This window comes from Empidonax traillii, unplaced genomic scaffold (assembly GCF_003031625.1).
Source record: "Empidonax traillii isolate 1590-97213 ecotype Southwest subspecies unplaced genomic scaffold, ASM303162v1 scaffold69:size3087049, whole genome shotgun sequence".
NCBI lineage: Eukaryota > Metazoa > Chordata > Aves > Passeriformes > Tyrannidae > Empidonax > Empidonax traillii.
Window position 1 is genome coordinate 2,100,627 of NW_020955262.1, and position 23,252 is coordinate 2,123,878.

Consider the following 23,252-nt stretch of genomic DNA (forward strand, 5'->3'; position numbering starts at 1 on the left):
TCTAGGACATGTCCAAGTTTTCTAAATTAACATGCCAAAGTTTCTGTGTCAAATTTAAAAAAATAAAAGATAATGAAAAAACTTGACCACTGAACTTGGAGCAAGTGGTACTTGATCTTTCTGAAAATGGCATTCCTTATTACTGCACTTACATGTGGATCTACAAAAAACAAATGTATGTATTATAAGCGAAGACAGTGTTTGAAAGCTGCCCAGGACAGTTTGTGTGAGATTAGCTCAGTTAGTTACAACGTGGTGCTAACAATACCAAGGTTGTGGGTTTAGTCCCTGTATGGGCCATCCACCTAAGAGCTGGCCTTGAGGATCCTGGTGGGTCCCTTCCAGCTTAGAATATGCTGTGATTCTGTGAATGTGCTTGCTGTGCAAACAGGAATGTGTGTGTCAGTAGGTTCTTTCTGCAGTGTACTTGGCTAATTTTCGTATTTCTGTTGCTGTAATATTTTGTCCCCTAACATCCCAAAATCTTCAGTTTATTTTCCTTCAGTTTTGAGACAGAGGTAAATTTAAACCTCAGGAGTGAATCTGTGAGAGTTGTGAGCAGAACCACCTTTAAGGGCATGAGAGACAAATGGTCATCAGTCATCTAAATAATAATAGGTTCATTTCTCTCCCAAAAGGCAGCCCTTGTGGCTTTCTCTTCTGAAATTTAAAAACATGGCTCATCAGAAGCATTTCTGTAGTGCCTGTTCTTTTTTTTTGTGCAAAGGCAAGCTTTCAGATTCCTTAAAATGAGTGACATGATGTGCCAAATGTCCCTGCTTAGGAGTGAAAGTAAGAAAATGCCTTCTGTTGAAGTTACTTTTCTAAATGAAAAAGATGCTGAAACTTCAGTTTGGATTCTGAGTTTTCTTGGCTAAATGGTGCTAATAATGCTATGGTTGTGGGTTTTATCCCTGTATGGGCCATTTTCTTAAGGATTGGACTCGATACTTGTGTGTCCCTTCCAACTCAGAATATTCAGTCATAAACTATGAAATTACTTATTTCTGATAAAAATAAGTGCTAGCTGTATTTATAGGAGCATGAAGCTGACCTTGACTTGGAAGACCTGAAAACTTAAAACTGCTGCTGAGAGGGGACTGTTTGCCTCAGTGAATGTCCATGTTCCCATGCTGTTAATTTTATTAATGCTGCTCTTGCTGTCACTAAGCAGTTATCCTCAAAAACCTTTGCTGACAGAAACGTTTAAGTGAAGTCAAATACTGATGTTCAGAGCAGGGGGAGATGCCCATTTCTCTGTGCCTTGTTCTTTAAGCAGAACAAACTACTCTAATATAAAAAAGTGTAGAAATATTCCAGGAATAACACAGTTTCAGAAATGCAACCTTGTAAAATGAACAACATTGAAAGACTTGTTTATTTTTCTTGTATTGAACCCCTGCTATGATCTGCAATGTAGTTCCAAGTTTTGTGTGGATCTTAACTGGAAAAAAGGAGATACAGCTGCTTATCAGGGGGCTTTTTGCTAATGATCAGGTCTACAAAACCCGAAGAAGCAAAAGGATTTCCTGAGTTGTGTTTTTCTGTTTCTCATAACAAGTTGTTGATCAGACTGTTAGCAGACAGATTTTTTCCTCCCACACATTGTCATTTTGGTTGATGGTTGACCATTTTTGCAGAGGTCTCTGCCAAGAATACGGTTTGTATATGCAAGAATAAAGAGAAATGATGGAAAAATTAAGTATTTGAAAAAACTATAGATTTGACAGGTAGCAAAGGACTGGAGGGAACCCCAAATGCTGCTTCAGTAAGGTTTTTAACAACGACACAGTTTTTAGAATAGTTAAAGGAGGACAATCACAGAAAGCAGGGCTAGGACTGTGACAAATTTTTTTTTATTATTATTTTTAGTTTAGTTTTTTCAGTCCTTTTGTGTGTTCTGTAGCATAACAGTCTCTAAATCTTCCATTTCTGTGGAAGTGGGAGAGAAATGTGAATGTTTATCAAATGTGGTTTGGAGTGCATTACAGATTTGTCATCTAAATTATGAGATAGTGAAGATAATTTTGCCCCCCCTCCACATTCTTCCCTCCCCTTTCCCCAGTGCACGTGAGTTCTCTGTTTATGGAGGAAGGCCCTGCCCCTGAAAGGGCTGCTTTGCTTATGTAACCATGTAGGCAGTAACCTACACAGTTGAGTTAAGGCTCGTGGTAGCTGTTAAATGTTTTAATAATCAACCTTCTGCAGTTTTTTGACTTAAAACTGAGTCAAGTGGCAAACTCCAGAGTTGTGGTTAATCACAGGACAAATAGTGAGACTTAACAGTAATCAAAGGCAAAGCAGTTAAAGAGAGGACAAGTGAAATACTCCAAGCTGAGTCTTGGGCACTGTCAGCATTTCAGCCATCTTGCCTTTAAACTGAAAGAGGGAAGGTGTAGGATGTTAGGAAGAAGTTCTTTACTGTGAGGGAGGTGAGGCGCTGGCAGAGGTTGCCCAGAGAAGTTGTAGATGCCCCATCCCTGGAAGGGGATTCCATTCCTGGAAGTGTTCAGGGCCAGGTTGGATGACGCTTTGAGCAGCCTGGTTGAGTGGGAGGAGTCCCTGCCCATGGCAGGAGGGTTGGAACTAGATGATTTTAAAGTTCCTTCCAACTCAGCCTGTTCTATTATTTTATGAATTTAAGGCTTATAAGCAATATCTAAAATTAGAACTTCTAATTATGATGACATACAAAAATAATGACTTAAGACTGGGAGGATTAAAAGTTCAATTAAAATATCTTCTTTGAGGTATGTCTGTGTACTTATTAATTGTGTTAATTTTGTCCAATACTAATTATTTAAATCATTGCCACTCTGAAGAGTGCACTTAAAAGACTGTGCTGGCATCTTCCATGTATGTGAGATCTGTAATTTGTGTCATGAGTACTCGGCCTAAGAGTTAAAAACCCCTCACCCCAACCTAGTTTCTTTTGAACCATTAATAGACATCCTCAGAAAATGAATGTAAGGGGGTTTTTAAAAGTGATTATGTGGTGTTGCTTTTCTCATGTCTCCTCACCAACTGAGAAGTCCTTCTAGGCAAGTTTTGCAGTTGGCAGCAACCGTACAAAGCCATTGTACGCTGACTCTGGAAATAGATGACACCGATGAGGAATTGAGAAACTGCTCTCTTGATAAATGCAGGAGAGGACAATCAAGTTTACTGTCAGTTCTGCAATAAAATTATTAGAAACAGGAATTTTAAACATTGAAGGTAGCAGAGCTGATTTGAAGGATATCCAGAGAATACCAATGGACTTTGTTTTCATATAATCATGCTCAGATTCGAGCTTTCCTTTAAGTAACTTTTAATATTAGTGTTGGACCCAGATGTTGCCAACCAACATGTGAAAGCTGGTGGTTGTTTGTGTCATGAATGCTTAGTTTGTCGGTTTTACGGTCCACCTGCTCTTCACACTGCTGTCCTTATCGACCGATCTGTTTTCCTCTTTCTCTTATTATCATAACTTCTTGTTACTTTAGTATCTGCAGTTATGCTTCTGGATCTGACACCTTCTCAGTCTAACTTTACTTATCATGTTGTAAATACTAATTTTTTATTTCTTTGCTTTTATTTCAATCCAAGTTCCCCTTTGCCTGTGTCTCTTTAGCTTCTGCTGTTAAAATTATCCATGATGCTGTGGGTGTAAAGTAAAATACACGCAGGTATCTTCCCCAAGAATGCCAAGGCAGTGGAAAGGGTTCAAACAGGGTTTATTTTGGAGGTAAAGACGTGAAAACTTACAAACCTCAAGGCACTGCCAAAGCAGCACAGGGCCTCGGAGGAAAGGCAAATTCCCACGCTTTTCCAAGGCTTTTTATCTTTGTCCTCCTCTGCCCTCCCCGACCCGAGGGGACCCTGTATGTGTCTGTGAGCATTATCTCTCCTGCATACCAGGGGGAGAGGGAGCTTACTTTCAGCTCTCCCTGCAACTTTCTCTGAAATTTAGAAGAGAAAGGGAAAAAAGACTTCCTAAGCGAAAAAATGAGTTCTACTTTCCCATCACAATTTCTTCTGAAAGCACAACTATCCCTACAGTGGATCCCTGTTCAGACATCTAATCCAATGAGACACTGCCATGAGTTACTTAACCCTTACTTTCTGGTTGGGGGGTAAAGATGTCTGGAGATGTACCTGCTCTGAGATTAAAGATGGAATATTTCTCCTGGTCTTTACTATGGAAGGCTTAGCAACCCCTGAATGTCAGCTTGTTTCTCAGCAGAACTGCATTCCCTATTTTTGTAACTACAAAGATATAAACCCAAAAGGGGTTAAAGTGAGTTCAGAGGTTCCAAACAGTCACCCAAAACATGGGTGAAAGAAAAGACAGAATTAGAGAGCCTCTGTGTAATTTGCTGTATGAAAGGCAAGTGGCATTTTTTTGAGATTCTGGAAACATCAAGAGTTGGCCTCGCCAAATAGTCTGAAATTCCATTTCAGATTCAAAGCCTCTTGAAGTCAGGAGCTTTATTCCATTTCACTTGTGGGTTTTTGGACCAGGTTATAAATAGTGTGTGATTAGACTATATTTTCCCTAGAGAAAAAGTCTTCCTTCATATTAACTAGGAAAGGATGTTTAATGAAGACAAGGCTGTTTTATAGTCGTATGTAGTATATAGTATATCCACAAATTCACCTTTGAACCCTGCTCTCCTGTATGCTGTGTCATTATTTTGTATGTTAAGATGATCCCTGCCCAAAACCTAAACCACATTCCATGTTGCTTGGAAATAACAGATGCTGGAATCAATTTTGACAGATAGAGGTCATCATAGGGCATGCATTATGCATGTTGTTAGCAAAAAATAACATTTTTTGAATCTCTGCATGAAGCTCTGAGGGTCATTCAGTGCTGCTCATAAATGCAGAGCTGCTGTAAGGAATACAAGTACTTTTTTGTTTATTTGTTTGTTTGTTTTGTGTATATACTGGGTATTTTAACTTATTATGTACTATGTTAATTCTAAAATGTAGCCTCCTTCCTTGACTTATGAGACGAAATACTCAAATACATGGTATGGTTTATAAAAGGTTTTATTTTCCTGTAATGTAGACAAATTGGTTCTTTGTAAATCTTGACTCTACCTTGCTTTCTGTTTTTCTCATGAGCTACAATTTAGATCATCAATTTATGTCAGTTCTGTGACCCAGAGCTTGATTATGAAGACTGTTCTTGGAATCTGGAGGTTTTTCCTGGTTTTCAAGTGAAGTAAATTTCAGCTGTTTATTGGTGTAATAAGTGGATAAGTTTGCTTTTTTTTTTCAAGGCTGGAAACTGCCAGTTTTTGTATCTTTAAATGAGAAAGTTTCCTGATAAAAACTTTGTCATATGGAAATCTGACCTCATGGAAGCCAGTGGGATTTGTAACATTAATGATAATAATGCATGGATGAAATCCTGACCTCGTCCTTTGTGTTGGAATTTTAACTGCTTTTGAACATGTGAATGAGTAACATTTTTGTGCCAGATGTGTTTCCAAAGGTTTTCTGCATTTGTCAGATACTGTCAGTACTGCAACAGCTATGTACCTTGCAGTGGCAGTGTCTTTAATGCTTATCATATTTCACGTTTTAGTCATCAATGCATAGTGGTTCTTTACTGATTCTGTCAGAAATAATCCGTAATTATACTCTAAAATACTTCATGTTTCTGTAGCATACCACTTTCTCTTGTGTGCATTATTGTATTGCAGCAAGCACTCAGGATTCTTAATGATGACATTTGTTGTGAATCCATGCGCCAATTAAAAATGAAATGTTAAGATAGACAAGGAAAATATTCTAGATCTTGTCTGTCTGAACTTCTGTAAAGCAGTTGGTGTACTGCCTCAGAGGAATTGATCTGTTATGAAAGGAAGCTGAAAGAACTTGGCTCGTTTAGCCTAGCAAAATGAAGGTTAATAGGGGTATGATTGCTCTCTTTAACTATAGTATGAAAATAAATGCAGGCAAGAAAAAGAACTGTGCAAGCTACTGCTTCTGTCTGGATGGATATAAATTGGCCATGAACTAATTTACACTGAAAAGTAGAAGATTCTTGTTGTGGTTTAACCCCAACCAAGAACTAAGCACTAAAGTGAGAAAACTTATGACTTGAGATAAAGACACTTTAATAAGTAAAGGGAAAGCTGCACCCACAAGTAAAGCAAAAGATGGAATTCGTTCACCGCTTTCCCTGGCTAGGCAGGTGTTCAGACATCCTAAGGAAAGCAGGACTTCATCATGTGTAACAGTGACTTCAAAAGACAAATGCCATCACTCCAGAAGTGCCTCCTTTCTCCTTCTTCACCCCATTTGATATACCGAGCATGGTGTCATATGGTATGGCTTATCCTTTTGGTCAGCTGGGGCCAGCTGTCCCATCTGTGTCCCCTCCCAGCTTCTTGTGCACCCCCAACCTACTGGCACGGTGAAGAAAAGACCTTGACACTGTGCAAGCAAATCCTGTTTTCAGCACAAATTCAAACCATAGGTTGCCTCCTACTACCTGCTGTGAAGAAAGTTAACTCTGTCCCAGCCAAAGCCAGCACAGTTCTAAATACTCAGAGAATAGAGTTCTAAAATGAACAGTAGGAGCAAACAAATGTGTTTAAGGGTAAGCTCGCTAAAAAATTTGATTGTTTGAGATGGTTCCTGTGTTAACATTGGATAGGACTTGATCCTTCTCACCCTGCTGTACTTTGTATATGTTAGGACATCAAGGCTGACCAGTATCCATCCAATTAAATGTACTCCAGCTCAGTGTTAATCTGTTAAACTCCTTCTGAGCTACTATAATCAAAGCTGTAATTAATGGTGAAAAGGAAGTTCGGTATTGTGTTTGGAGCTCTTTGACTATTTACCTCTATTTATTAACTTTTCTGAACCCCATTTTTTTCTTCCATGCTTGATGATGATATAAGGGAAGGTCTGTGACAAGAACACTTACCTATGGAAAATTTAGCTATATAATACTATGTACTTGTTTCTGATTGATTGATTCAAAGATTTCATTTAGTCTTTTGTTTCAGAAAAACTGATTAAAAAAAATTAAATCATTTAACAGGGACAAGTCCTTTTGATATTTTCATACAACAAGTAAAACACAGTTGTGCACTCTCCACTGTTGTATCTTTGATCAATACAGGCTGTCTATGCATGTCTGGTATTGCTGATACTGAAGTGAATATTTTTCTTAATGACTTAAGCGCTCTTGTTGTTAGAGAGTGAATTTGTCTTCAGTTGTTGTACTTTGAGGTAGAAAGTGCTTTTCAGAATCTGAGTAAAATCTAACACATGTTAAAAGAATTAGCACAACAAAGTAATTGCCCTTGTTTCTGCACCTATTTTTTATCAGTGGCCTTGAAGATAGCATGCAGTATCATGGAAGTAATACAGATCAACATTGCAGTACCATTGGCTACTGTATGCTTGCAATGTATTGGAATCCTAACCATGTATCCCTGTTATTCCAGATGCTGGTTTGTGTAAGTCTGGTGTTAGTGCATATACATTGTGCTAGGGAGTGTGTATTCACAGCAACAACACTGAGCACAAAGAACTCCTAAGTAGGCCAAAGGAAACACTTGGATAAAATTGGGTAGTACAATTACAATAGAAAAAAAAATAAATTTGTTGGTCACTATAGTAGAGATCAGCTGTAGCAAATAAACACTGTAGTTGTAACAGTTTCTGTAGGCATTATAATAAACAAGTTTTAAGAGGGGATCTGAAGCAAGTCAGTAAACTCCATTAAGGCTAAGGCTGTAACCCAAAAGCCTATTTAAATGAATAGGATTATTTCTAGTGATGTCAAGAGGTGTTAGATCAAAGATTGCAACATTGTATCTGCCAAGGTAATTTTTATCATCAAAATTACTATTAGATTTTACAGAATTAAGCATTCTGAATTATACACAATTTTTCTAGGCATGATATGTTTTAACAAGATTAATTCTGTGTTATCTTTAGAATAATTCTACTGGTTGACACAGCACAATTTTTTTCCCATGTTCTCTTGGCCTGGTTTTTGGAGATGCCAATAATCATAATTACCAGTGGAATAGAAATAAAAAGTACTTTTATTCATGTTTATGATTAATAATTTCAGCAGTGTGGTATCTTAAAAAGACCACCAGGATTTGCATTCAGAGGTACATGAGTATTTCTTGAGTATCTTCTGATAAGATCAGTACGAGGGTGGGATTTTAAGTATATCTGCATATTGACAATGTTGTAAACTAAATCACCCAATAAAAGGTTTCATAACATGAATAATTTTTTGTGTATTTGGTCTGACTTCCAAGTATGTCTTTAAGATGAGTGCATGATTACAGTTTGTTCATCTCACATGCAGATCTATCATGTGTATTGTGATAAGGGAGTGTCCCTGCATTAGGACACAGTCATCAGCTCTGAGAAGACACTTGTATGCAGCATTGCTTCTATTTGCCATGCAGTGCATGAAGCATTTCTTGATGCTGAGTCAGTATTTGAAAGCATGACAGCCTTCAACTGAGAAACAAAACAAGGCCTAATATTTGCCTAAGTGGAATAATGGCTTACTAATAATCAGGTGCTCATTTTAAGTACGCCAGATAACTTGCAGAAATAGTAAAACTTACGGTGTCATTTGGGTTGAGAGCTGGTATTACTTTGCCTAATGTTTCATCAGCACTTGGGGTTAGTATTTATTCATTAATACAGAGAGTAGCAATTATTGAAGGTGATCTCTTTGATGTTTTGTACGATTTAGAGGAGATCATGGTTATTTGTGTTTATTGCCTCCCAAATTACAGTAGTGATCTTGCAACAGAAGTTGGTCTTTTGTGAGCCTCCTGATCCTTTGTTTTAGAATTAAGTTAATCATGACCCTCCAGCAAGAGACATGTTAAATATGGCAGCCCAGCAATCTTGACTTTTTGTGCTTTCACTCTTGCCTGTATTTATTAAAATACATTCTTACAAAAACCTTACTTAACCAGGAACTTTCTGGGTAAGATTTTGAATTGATATGCTCACTGAATGGTATTGATTTGAACATCCTATGTTCAGTTAAAAAGAATCTCCATAGGCATGAAATCAACTTTACTTCAAGAAGAAAGGATGACAAAGATGTTTTTCCAAAGTAATTATTTTCTTCTAAGTTGTGCATGGTATAGCACTACTATAGTGCCTTAGTCATGTACCTGTTAAAGACATAGCATTTCTTTGCTTGATTGATTTTGTGGTCTCCAGATCTGATCAATTGTCATTAAGTAAAAATAAATCTGAGCTTATGTTTTGCATGTTTCTTTTCTTTGTGTGTGCGTTTGTTCAGGTTTACCAAAAATGCAAGTAATTCGAAACTACAGTGGAATACCACAGCCAGCAGCACAAGATGGTCCACCATTGCATATCCAGATTGGGGACACTATTGAACTACTTAAAGGAGATGCACATAGCTTATTTTGGCAGGTACTGTATCATTTAACAAATTGCTATATTCTGTTACTCCAGATATTTATTTCCTGTTGACGTATTGCTCTTGTAATTTTTTTTTTAATTTTTGAACAATGACAAAAAAATCTTTTTTGTTTGTCCAAATCAATGTCTAAATACGACTGGTTTTACTTTTAAATTGCCAGTAGTTTGTATGGGGTATAAAGTTTCTTTCTTGCAGCCCTAAAGTCCCAGTGAATAAATCTGCAAGAATATGACATTGGCGGCAGTCCTTCTAGTGAAATTGTAGGAGTTAAGAATGTTTGGCATAAAGAGTAAATTCCTGTGAATTTTCAGTCACTGCTTCTCTAACGTAGCAGAACTAAAAGTTATGTTAAAAAACCCCAGTTAACAAATATTAGATTTATAGGGGAGAGAAACAGCTCTGCAAAACAGAACTACACCTAAACTTCCTGATACCCTCTCAAGTCAGTTAAGGATAGGATTTTAATGTACGTGGGAAAAGTATTGATGGCAAAGTTTGCTGTCACATGATTTACATCACTACTTCTGTTACTGAAATTCCTGCTTAATTGTGAACTATAAACATTGAAGATGCTGACTTGCATTTACTTTAACTATAAATGCATTAAAGTGTCTCATTTTTCTTGATTGCTTCCTTAATTGTTTGTATTATTGGAAAAATGGAAATAGAACTAAATATAAGAGCTTTCAGGATACTAATAGAAGAACAACAACTGGGAAGCATCTATCATCTTGAATTGTTGTTCCTGAGTTTATCTTTGTGATTGTCTTTTTTCTTTTAGGCTATAATAAGTTAATGAATATAATATAAAAATTACCTGTTCTGATCTAGGTCATACTTATTCTTGTTTGTTTTGTTTTTTGGGATACAGTTAGGATTAAATCTTTTCCAAACTCTTCAGATCTGGATCAGTGAACTCTTCCTATGTCACTGTCTTGTTCTGAACAACATTTACTCAGGGGAAGTAATAAATGATAGAATTGCTTTATCTGTTGAAAAATATGAAAATAGGTGTAACCCAATCACCTCACCTCTCCAAATCCAACAAAAAAATCAACTCTACTCCAACCCCCCCCCAACCTGTTATTTAGCAGATCATGGATTTTTCTCATCACTAGAAATAAATTCTTTCAAATGCCGAATGACAGAGTTTGGCCTATACAGTTTTATGTGTAGGACTTGGTTTTGCAAGGTTATGATCTGGAGAAACATTTAAGCCTGCTCTTGACTTGGACTGGCTAGAAGGTAATCATCTGACTAATACAATTAGTACAAGCTTGAATTATTGGCACCTTGTGGGACTGATTCTATTGCCATGTTCATACACATCCGTCAACTCAATCTACTGGAAATTCTCTTAATTGTTATTTGTGATTATCATGCTGAAGAATTTAACTAGAATCTCCCTGTGTTTAACCAGCAGAAACCAGAGAGTGTGAGGCTTTTTCCCCAGAAGCTTTAGTAGTAGATTTGAATCCTAATGGAAATTGTCATTTCCATTAGCATCATTAGGGAATATGTTTTTCCCTGTCTTGTCATAGACTGTCTAATGCAGATTTTTCTAAGTCTTTTAATGACATCTACATTTTAAAATGCATATTAAGACAGAAATCTTGCAGAATGCAATTTGTATTAAAATCTGGTGTTATTCAAGAGGCCTTTTAAAGTAATTTACAGCTGACCTGCAAGTCTAACATTACAATGGGTTTTTAACTTGACTGTTGCTCAGTTTAGAAATTGAAGTGATTGTAATAGATATGTATATGTGGTTTAGGTATAATTTTTTCATTCTTTACAGATCATCAAATAAACAACACAGGTTACTAAGCAGTGCTTAAGCTATAGCTCAAGTGTGGTCAGACATGTTTTGATAGATATCAATATGTTTTATTCAGTGGCTGGTCTTACTGAGTGTGATGCCACTTGCTATTCAGGTTTGATTAGTTTTGAAAATAAGTATCACTTAGATGGCAGACTGTTTGACAGAGATCTGCTTAAAAGTCAAGTCTATACTTCAGAGGGATTTGTGTTCCAGGAGTAAATAGAGTGTGGGGTGCAAGGGGTAACCTGTATTCAAGTAGGGTCAAAGGGGGCAAGGAACTGAAGGGCCTGAAAATAGGTTCAAATCTGTACATAATTCTTTTTAAAATATCCTTGCTATAAAGCGTATTTAGCATAAATGCTGCCTACCTGCTTTCCTCTCTCCTCTGCCTCCCTTGCACTTCTCTGTATATTTGGTAAAGATGGCAATCTCTGTGTGTGATGAATTGCATAGTGATCTCCCTAGGAAAATGATGCACTCATTTATTGTGCTTAGGGTAGAAGCAATCAAAGAATGTTTTTATTTTTTTGTCAACCTTTTTTGTTTTTTTTAGATTCAGCTCACACCTATTTGAATTTGCTGAATTCTGTTTTGTGTAATTAGGGTAAAATAACATATTTAGTATTACAGAAACAAAATGAACTAAAATCCTGAGGAAATTCTGTGTCTGTTTATGAAGATTTTTTTCCCCTTTTAATTTTTTTTGTTGTAGCTATGCCACCAAAATTAAAAAAGAAATATAATTTTCAAGATTTTAATGCTTGTAAAGTACTCATGCTTATTTTCACTATCAAATGCTGGGAGTCTAAGATATTTACAGTCAGTATATTAAATTCAGTAGAGGTTAGGTATTTTTGTGCCTTTAAAAATCTGCTAAATGAAACCTTTTGTTTGCCAAAATACACATTTTGCTGCCCTCAATTTATGTATCTGTGTTTAGAAATTTTGGCTATGTGCTCTGTTCTGTCATGAAACGTGATCTGCTTGGTCACAACCCAATATTTACTAGGACTGGAAAGGTGTTTTTATTTTCTTGTTCTGTCTGGCTGAGGAGATGCTCTCTGATTGACGTTGAATTGTGAAGTGCTGAGGTGTGGATCTGTGATCAGGTCACTTTTGGTGCAAATTGGTGGTCCTGCAACTTTGGGGGGCAACAGTTGTGGTGCATAAGTGGCTCAGTTCAGGCCATTTCTGCCGCTGGTTCTCCCAGTTGTGTGGATGGATCAATAGCATGTGGTGAGTATATCATAGACAGAGTTGATCTCTAATTCTGTTGTTGTTCTCATGCCCACCTGCTTTCCAATGATCTGCATCACTTATGGAAACCCTTAACTTTTAGTGTCTGAGTTGGCTGTTGGATTACTAACCTTAAAATCCCACTGCAGTTGTCTTGGTCTGTCGGGTGCTGCGAGTGCCACACGTTATTTTGGGGATCTGTAATGTTGCAATGGGGCAGCTTTCTCGAGATTGCCAACTGAGGAAGGAGTAACTGGAAAGGAGATAATTAACTTTATTGAATATAGCAGACATTGGTAGACACTGACAGAACTGGGAATCATATCCCAGTCTCTGAGCTCCATTCTTGCCTCTTCCTCTCCGAGCTCTCAGATCTATCAGCTGTAATTATTACTCAATTATATTAAAAATCCCCCAAAAATAAAAACGAAACCCACACAACTGTTCAGGAACACTTTATTAGAACAGCACTTTATTTTAAAGACTCTTGGATATACTTATTGTCCTAAATCCCTGTGCATGTATTATTATTTACTATTAGTCTCCATTATGTCTCAAAAATGGAAAAAATTGTGGTTTGTTTTCTAGGGCAGAAATCTAACAACAGGAGAACTTGGATTCTTCCCAAGTGATGCAGTAAAACCTAGCCCATGTGTAAGTACAATTGTTTAATTCTGTTTGCCACGTTACAGAAAAACTACCTAGTTCATACCATTAATAAAAGATTAATCTTGCCTCCAGAAAATAGTTTTGTTTCGAGTTCTTTTGTGTTTTCATGGTATGTTCAATATTGCTTGAAACAGAGCATTCTTTTGGTTATTGGATGTAAAGAGGACATGTCAAGAAAACACGGTTTGATAAGCAGGTTTAACTTTTGGGAATATTAATAAATTAAGCTGTCTAAAGAGTTTCCAGAGTGTAGATCAAATACATTTTATGTGAAAGTGCACTTTCTCCCTTCCATAGCAGTAAGGTGAGAATGCTGTGGCTGTAATCTCTTCCCCAGTCACTTTGGGTTAGAGAGAGGGATTACACTGTAAGTAGTGAGTTTAAAAATTGTAAAACTAATATAAAACTTTGAATTCTGACTACTGGATAAATTTTCTTCTCTCTTTAGTTTCTTATCTGCCTTTATTTCACTCAAGAAATATAGAAAAATTTGGGAAGCACTAAAAAAAATAATTTTATAATATCTACTCAACAGTTTTGTGTACAGATATGAAGATGCATTAATATACTAAACACTTGCTCCCTCTCTCTCCTATGTAACACTATGCATGAGAATACTGTAGGTTGCGTTCTTGAGATTAATTGATGAAAACCCATAAAACCAGTAATGAATCATATTTCTTACCTTAAAGCAGTTTTCAGTTATTTTAGTCTGATTCCCAACAGTTTGACTTACTAGTAGAATTGCTTTTGTTACAACAATCCACTTAAGTGGCTTATAAGTAGGTGGAATCAGCTGCTAGTAGCTTTGATGTGCCTTTAGGGCTTATATTGTGTCTTACTTTCCAGAACAAATATCCATGTGATCCTAAAGCATATAAATACACTAGTATATTATAAGACACCTTTAGTATTTCTGCAATTTTGTTTGAAGAGGGATGCACAGGATATTTATGGGTACAAGTTGTGTTAGATGGAGTGAGAGAACAAATCTGAAATAAAGATGAAAATGTTACGTGAACTCAGCTTTCATCCTTCCACTCTTTGCTTATTGTTAAATTTGTGGGTTTCCCACCCCTGGCTTGTTCGAGGGCTGAATTTCCCTTTCCATGGTGTCACTGCCTGGGCACAGGTGGTGCCTGTTACATCTTGGCATGAGCAACTGTAGCAACGTTTTAGGAATCACCACTGTACCTTAAACCAGAGGCAACGGGGTATCCAAAGGTAGGAAAAACACTACTGGGGTGCTGTGAAGATTGCTTTCTAGTGGGAAAGCTTCCTGCTAAATTTAAAATATACTGTTTAGAGGAGTATTGAAAATAACACAGTTTTACAGAATGAATAAATACTATTCATGAAATGTTACCAACCGGTGTCACGATCAGAACAAAAAGATAAATTGATGCTTCGCCACTGTTAACTTGGAAGGATGAAATATAAACATCTTATTATGATAAATGATGCAGTTAAAGATACTGAAACATCAATTGGCTTTTAAGCATGCTATAACTTTTACTGTTATTATGAAGTCTAACAGTCTTTACAACCATCTGATATAAAAATGCCCAGAAACAGCATAAAATCCATATATCAGAAGACTTCAGGAATGAATATTGAATGAAAAACTGCTGAGCTCCAGAATATCTATATTCCAGACTTTTCACAGATGTACCTATAAACAGTGTTTTCTTTTTACAATAAGTAGTGTATGTCAGCAGACATTTTCTGCACCATGTGAGTAATTTCTGGTTCTTAATATCTTTCCTCCATTTTTTAAGATTTCTGTAGAAGCATTGGATAAATAGCACAGTAGGAACCAGGAGCTTCTGGAATAACATTTGATTTTACTCTGTTTCATGATAATGAAACTCTTGTTATGTGTGTATATATATATTTGTCCATTTATGAAAGGGATTACTGATCTATCATTTAACTGCTCTGGAGGATGGACTTAAACCGTCTTTGAATTTTTATGTCCTTTCTGACTTATTAGGACTACTTGACAAGTGCATTATATAACTAGTGTTGGGGCTTCTTAGCTTGAAGATGAGAGTCTGAAAATGGTAAAATTGTAACAATTCTTGTAACAATAATGTGGTAATTTTGGATTCCAGTAACTGCTTTTTTTGAGGAGATTGCAAGATACGTTAACAACCTAAGTGGTTGTAAATATCCTATTCCTCTGTACATTCCCACACCTCAGGCTGTCTGCTGTCATCTAGTTTACAGTATCCTGATGCACTAACTGCTTCATAGTTCCCTGTTGCACTTTTTTTCTGTCCAAAAGCTGCCTATTACTACCTCAGCTGTACTTCTAGAACATACCACAGCTTTTTGGAGAGCTTAACTCAAAAATTTTGCATTACTTGACTCTTACAACTTTATCTCTGGAGTACTGGTTAGGTATTCTGGTTTGTATTTTTTTGTTTGTTTGTTTGTTTGGGTTTTTTTAGGGTGGGATTCTGAGGAGTGGGGTTGTCCTCTTAAGGCAGTTTATTTCAAGTTCAGGTCTAGAGACTTGATGAGATTCTGGTTGATACCTAAGGTCAAGTTAGTGGGAGTTGTAATTGATTGCACTTTCAATCAATTTAAGTTTGTAGGCCTTTATAATAGTATCTTCCTGAGTCGATCTGTGCTTGGAAGTCTCTGAAAACATTCCATATATCATGAATAAAAAATTGGGAGAAGAATGTTACTGTAATTTCTTCCCTATTACAGTCCAGAAAATAATAAAACATTCTCTGGTTTTACTGGAAGAAAAAAAAAAATCATTTGCTTATCTAAGAATATATGACCTTAAGTAATAAGTCTATGAGATGTATGACAAGCTTTCACTAAAATCAATTTTCAGATATTTTAGAAGAGCAGGGTAATACCAAGTTATCATACACCAGTGGGAGATGGTCAAGATGAAGTGCTGATTTTTGTGGGAATTGCTGTACTGGGCATCTTATGCATGAATAAACATTATCTTTGCATATGTTTATGTATACATATAACATCCATTTTGCAAGCTGATTGCAGTTTGCCTAATTTTTACAGTTTAGTTTGAGAATCAAATTACATGTTTATTAAAATACAGTACAAGAGTAAACCAAGTCAAATACAAATGAATGAGTGATGTCACACGAGATATGGATCATCCTCAGTTTTTTCAGAAGATTAGACTATTTCCCACTAGACAGTCTTTCTAAGGCTTGAAATTAATTTTATTTGCTACTGTAAATTGCTTATACATTTTAGTTATACTTTTCAGCTATATGTAACATTGGGCTATTTTGTGTAGGAAATCTCAATGTAGGCACTGTCAGAAAAGCTTCCAGCAGTTCTGTGAAGTAAAAAAAACAAACCAAACTGTCAGAGAAGAAAAGAACTAAACTATTCTCTGCTGCTTTCAGAATGATATGGGATATTTGTCCTTTTTTGTAATTTCTTTTACAGAAAAGTCTTGCGGACTAATTAGGTCATCTGTTTCTTTTAATGTGTTTCATCTGGATATTGACAGTTAAATCTTTGCTGTCTAATTTGTAGGTTTTTAGAAAAAAAAAAAAAAAAAAGCTTGATCCTCATTCTCTTGTATCTTTTGATATCCTAGGTTCCTAAACCAGTAGACTACTCTTCACAACTGTGGTGAGTTGCTTTCTTGTCTTAAAAGAATCTCTGGAAGAAGCAGTCGTAGAAATCAACTGTGTTTCCTATAATTCAAATTATATTGGTTTAACTTTTCTAGGCTTCAGAAGGCAGCATTGTGTAATGATTGGGACCCCATGCATTGCCTAAAAGCATTTCTGATGTAATCAAGTGCTTAATGCTTTGACATTTTGTTTACCAGTCTGTAGGTGTACAGCCTCAGTCCCAGAAGTCTGAAATAGAATAAAAAGAGATGAGTATAATATGAAGCATGGAAGTATATCTTGGATGTTAACTGAATAAAGGAAGGAATAATGTTAAATACATCTGGTATCATGAGTAATTCTGCATTTCCTTTAAAAAAACCTCACCAACATTAAAACTATAGAAATGCAAGTGGCCCTTTGGGGTATGGTTTTAGGGGTGTTTATGGCAACACAGGGTTGATGGTTGACCAGATGATCTTGAAGGTCTCTTCCAACCTTGATGATTCTCTGATTCTGTGAAAAGGATGGTGTATCAACTGCACTGCTCTGGGGCTTAATTTGTGTGTGATCTCTTTACTGGAATTCAGCTTGCTCTTGAGCAGAATAAGCCTCACTTGTGTTCTTTCACTGGTTTTATGCTTTGTCATTTAGACAAAGGTTGCCAAAAGTGAAATCAGGACGGCATCTAAACAAATACTGGTTTTCCATAGCAAGGCAAATAGAATGTTTAATATTTAAAATTGGTATTTTGAATTGATTTCTAATGTTTATTTATAATTTTGTTAGAAAAAAGCATGGTATTGGCATCAGTCTTTATCTTTTCAGGATTTGTAATAAATAACTGGTTTTTTTAAACTTAAAGTTCCTTTCTAATTGATAGTGATGTATTAGGATTAAATTTTACATGGTAGTGGTCTGTGATGATGACTGTGATGGTGACTGCCTATCTTACCATTTTACAAAGTAGTATATAGGCATAATTTCCCTGGAGGCTAGGTCACTTTCCCCAGTTAACAGTTTAACCTCTAGCTTTGCAAATAAATGCCTGCTGACAGCCTCTCATGATGTCCCACCCAAACCAGCAAGGCAGAACAAGGACACAAATCTGCTTATGCAGTCAGGCTACAGAATCAGTGACTTGTTTGTCTTAGCTTTCAACACTGAGCATCAGCTTTTTCAAATTTTGATGTATTAGGCTGAATTTATTTTCCCCCTGTGGATGTTTAGTCTGCCCATTGTAGTTCAGTCTTTAGAGGATATGCATAATTATGAAACCAAATAAAATAGTATCTTTGTGGAAGTACCAAATTTTTGTGCAGGTCTTTCGTTGAACTGATACACCACTGGTGGCTGATTCTCTGGCTTGTTAAGATAAATCCCACTAGAACTCAGGGAGGTTCAAAGGTTCTGGAGCACTGTTGTGTTGTTTTGCTTGCACAAATGATTCTGAAAAAACATTTGGTTTTATGAACTTCTCAAGCCAGTAGTCATTCAGCGTATGCTCAGGCTCAAACACTTTCCTCAGCAGACATTGTATTCAACATGTGCAGAACTACCTTTCTAATTAAGAATTCCCCACACCCAACAGTGGAATTTTTTCACATTTTATTCTTCAATCAGAGGATCTGTAAGCGGTAACCAGTTGCAACTGATGTATTTTTAGGTCCCCGTGATATGTACAATACTGGGACTCTGGATTGCATATTTGATAGACCTTGGAGTTTTGAAAAAAATCACAGGCAGTTTTTATTGTTCTCTGTTACAGGTTTGCAGGAGCAATGGAAAGACTGCAAGCAGAGAGTGAACTTATTAACAGAGTAAATAGCACTTACCTGGTGCGGCACAGGACCAAAGAATCAGGAGAATATGCAATTAGTATTAAGTAAGTGGAAGTGGAACTACATCCCCTCAAGAAAGCTTTCCTGTTTTCATTTACTCCTAGATAATATTTGAAATAAATAAGAAAAACAAGGCTGTACTTCCGTTACAGGATTATATACAGCCTTTAAGAGAGTCAGTATAGGAAAATTAAAGTTGCTGACAAGAATATCCCAGGATTGACAATAGGAAGGTAGCAATGGTTTTATAATGCTGGTGTAGCAAGCAGGTCTACAAAAATGATGGTCTAAGATACTGGATAAATGTGAGCAGTGTTTGGAGTGCAATGTGATCTGCTACTCTGAATGAAAATGTTTGATTGACTTCAGTGTGAACTTGTCAAAGCCCTTTGCATCTCAGACATTTCAGTAAAATGGTTACAAAATTCAGTGGCTGCAAATGATTATGAGGGTCTTATTTGCTTTCAGATTGTTTATCAACATGAATACAGAAGCAAGGAAAATATGGGAATTCCCTGTTAGAACGAGCAGTTAGTTGTGACTTTTTTCTGATTACAGATTACTTCTATAGCTGTACTTTAATAAATATATTTGGTTGATTAGATGTCAACTTTGTTTTGGCACAGATATACATTCTGCTTAAGAATTTATTTGTATGGTGTTATTGGGGCTTGTCCTCAGGTAATTATTGATTGTGTCTGATTAAAAACACATTTATATTCACAAGTTATTCATTGCCCACAGGTATAATAATGAAGTGAAGCACATTAAGATTTTAACAAGAGATGGCTTTTTCCACATTGCAGAAAACAGAAAATTTAAAAATTTAATGGTAAGCATTGATTAGATTTTTAGCAGTGTGAGATTTTTCATGTTCATGTCGCTGTTAATGAGAGCTGCTTTGGTTTGTGAAATTACAGAAAGCTGTGTGAGTGTGAGATATTTCAATTGTGTCCATACTTGCTAGTAGGATAAGTTTTTATATTCATGATTTTAGCTCTAAGTAATAGTTTTATGTACTTAAAACTATGTATTTATAGTTAGGACTGGACTGTGTCCCTTGCAGTCATGTGGAAGAGAGGAGGAATTGAATGCAGTGCATTAACCCTCTGTGGAGTTAGGCTGAATCATGAAAGGAGAGTTTGATGTCTTGGAGAATCTTTGTATAGTAATGATCCTAAAAATAGCTGGTTGAAGGTTCCTTTGCAACCCAGCACATGTACAAATGTACTGCTGAACATGATGCTAGTGCAACTGTGTCAGAGAGCCCAGGAAAACTCAGGAAGGGCTGGTGCACCAGACAAAGGAGAACAGGTAGTGGATGGGGCTGTCTAAACTGCTAAGAGCTTAGAAATATATGTGGGAAATAGCTCTTTCCCACAAATAAGAGTTTGGTGTTATAAGAGTTTGAGAGGATGAAAGACACTTCTAGTGTAAAGGCCTCATCACTACCAACTTAGCCTTGCAAACATTCAATTAGAAAAAAAGTATTTTGTAACAGTTCAGGGTGTTATGAAGTCTGCCCTTGAGAGTTAAATAGACAGTGAGGTAGTGTAATTACTGTTTGTACATGCTGTGGAACAACTGCTTTGTCCTGGGTAGATGCAAGAGAAAAAGTAAGTGTCTGGAAGAACGGAGGAACAAAAGGAGTCAGAGTAGAAGTGGGAGCAGAAGAGAGACAAAGCCAGCATCCATGGAAACCTTAAGTAGTGATCTGCACTGACACAGTGTTCTGTACTGCCTTGGAGATAAAGCAGTAGAAGAGCTCTTGTATGTACTTTTCATAGTACATTTGAAAAACATTCACAAGAGTAATTAAAATGGGATGAGTGTGTCAAGCAAGCCAAGGTGCGGTGAAAGGTCAGTTCTGCTGCTGCTGTGAATCATGGTAATATGTCAGACTCCTGAGGAGCCCCATCCATGCTGACAGGGACTGCTTACCTTTCCTACCTGTTTATAAGCTTGCTACTGTGGTTTTGCAATGAATGTTTTAGAGACCAGTTGCTTGTCAACTGTTTTCACGCAAGGATGGTATTAAAAACTAAGCTTTTAAAGGTGACTAAATCTTTGTGACCCAAAGTAATTTTTTTTCTCAGTTTTGGAATAATTTCAGTTATTTTGCCAATAAATAAAATCTGTCCAGTCGGAATCCTTACTCTCTTACCTAAACCATAATTCCTACAGACTTATGCTATGCAAAAATATAACAAAAGTTTTATACTAGTCAGTTTTCTGTTTATCTAGAAGTCCTACTTAGAACGCTGCTTGCTTACGAATCACCCTCACTTTGTACTTTGAATACCGGGATACTTAGTGATGATGATATGTGACATAAAATTTCGTTGCTGTCATTATAGCTTCTATGATGTGCTGATATCAAACAGCACAGCCTTTCTGCTTTGCTTTTTCTGGCCTTTCTACTTCCTTGCAGTGCCTGGCAGGTGTGTGATTATGAACTGTTAAAAGCAGACATAGATTTTGCTTAGCTTTGGACTCTGCCTTAAGAGCAGTTTCAGAATGTGCAACAGCTCACAGTGTGAAGTGCTCCAGAGTTCAAAAAGTGATCTTCAGACAGTTATCAAGAATTTAGGTCTTATGCATTAGATCGGAGGCTAGATAATTTGGGTAATTTTGTTTGACTGGAATCAAGGTATCACTGGTGCAGGCTGTTACAGGCTCAGTAGGCTAAGAATTGTGGTAGGGTTTTGTGGTGTTTTTTTTTATTTGCTTGTCTGTTTTTTGTTTGCTTGGGTTTGTTGTTGATTTTTTTTTTCCACATTTGAAGTATTGTTAATCAATTGAAGTACATTTGCTTTGAATTGTCTGGTCACTTTTAATCTTATTCTGGGCTCTATATACAAACTGTGTGATATTGGCATTACTGGAGCTAATTGAAATGGAAGAGGCAATGTCAGGGGTTGAAGATTGCAGAGGAATAACATGAGCTATGAGCGGTCAGTATTTTGATGGGTGTTGCCTTTTTTAGAGTAGAAACTCAAGAAACTTGTCTTCTTGGCTTCATAAACTATTTGAGCTAGTGTCATGTATTTACATACATACATTTGTGCATATATATATGTAAAATATTTCTGTGTGTAACTATGAATGTTTATATATGTGCACACATATAAACACAGAAGATCAAATTTTTGGATTGGGTACAAGGAGAATGTGAAATGCTGGATTTTTCAGTCAGTATGCACTATGTGACACCCACCCACGCTGCCCCACCCTGAAAGTTTTACATGATCTGTGGATCTGCACATTAAGTTGCTGTTGATGATACACTTATGTGCAAGCCACATGCTTTGTTTCAGATCTGTGTACTTACAAAGACATTTGTAGGTAAACATCTCTTACAAATACAAAAACAGTTTGAGAAAACAAAGGCATTTAACGTGTCCTTAGAAAGCAGCTGACCTTGCCTTCTGCCGGACTTCACAAAACCAAATACTCTCTCAGCCTGACTTAAAATAGCAGTAAATGTTGACTCTGATTAAAAGGTTTTACTTCACTGATTTTGGTGAGTTTTTTTTTTTTTTTTTTTTTTTTTTTAATAATTGATTGATTGTTTTGTTTTTGGCGTTTAAGTTGCTGTCAGTTTTTAAGGTACTTTATTTTTTAAAAAATAAGCATGTACTGTTGGATGTTAATTATGAAATAAGGTTACTTGTATAAAACTCTCATTGACTGTACACCAGAATATTGCAAAGTATGTGCTTTCAGTTTACAATGACGTGTTTTTGCTTTCTGAAAGGAACTCGTAGAATACTATAAGCACCACTCTCTCAAAGAAGGCTTTCGAAGTTTGGATACTACACTTCAATTTCCATACAAAGAGTCTGAAAACTCAGTGGGACAAAGGAGTAACAGAACGGGTGGCAACGGTGAGGATTATAATTTTTGTATACTACTTTCTGCCATATATATATATATATATATGTATATACATTAGAAGGACAAGGTACTTTGAACATCTTCATCTTCCATTTTTGACATATAACCAATTACTATGGTAATGCTTTTAGCTGGGATTTTTTCAAGCTAAGCAGACTCGGATCTGCCAGGAGATTTATAAACATGTCTAGCAAGTTTGTCTTGCTGCCAAACTTAAAATCTCCCTGATATTCAAAAATCTATTAGGCATGCCAGTGAAAGATTAAACTGCATCTTGCCTAATTTCTTCAGACATTTGCATACATGCAGCTACAAGTATTAATATCTGTGACAATTTCTAATCCTTAAAAAGGGATTTAAATAAATCAATCTTGTAGCATAGCCCTATGAAGTAGCATGTCAGTAATACCAAATAATTGTCTAAAAAAAAATTAAATAATATTTACTACATCCTAATTATTTTATACCTGTTTTTTAACAGTAAATATTTCAGTCCCATTACTAAGCTTCTGAAAGTTAATGAACTACTGTGTGACATAAATCACAGTTAAAAAAGTTTTGAATTTTAGAAATAAACTGAGAAGGTTTACAATGCATGTGGTATCCTTTATTTAACCTATTACAATTTAGGTGGAAATTAGCCTGATTTTTAGGACATGTACAGGTTCAGTGTTAATGATAAAAAGCACCACATGGCTGGCCTTTGGGAAGTATATAATGTTTCT

General features: G+C 36.3%; 1 protein-coding gene across 2 annotated transcripts in view; it reads left to right on the forward strand.

Moving 5' to 3' along the window:
• The window catches only part of VAV3 (vav guanine nucleotide exchange factor 3), a 154,862-nt gene that overhangs the window by 116,653 nt on the left and 14,957 nt on the right, over positions 1–23,252 (forward strand). For both annotated transcript variants that reach the window (XM_027880454.1, XM_027880455.1), the window contains exons 20-25: positions 9,302–9,438; positions 13,095–13,160; positions 16,771–16,805; positions 18,558–18,674; positions 19,375–19,462; positions 22,388–22,517. In XM_027880454.1, the coding sequence (XP_027736255.1) occupies positions 9,302–9,438; positions 13,095–13,160; positions 16,771–16,805; positions 18,558–18,674; positions 19,375–19,462; positions 22,388–22,517 (573 nt within the window). The remainder of the gene's footprint in view (positions 1–9,301; positions 9,439–13,094; positions 13,161–16,770; positions 16,806–18,557; positions 18,675–19,374; positions 19,463–22,387; positions 22,518–23,252) is intronic.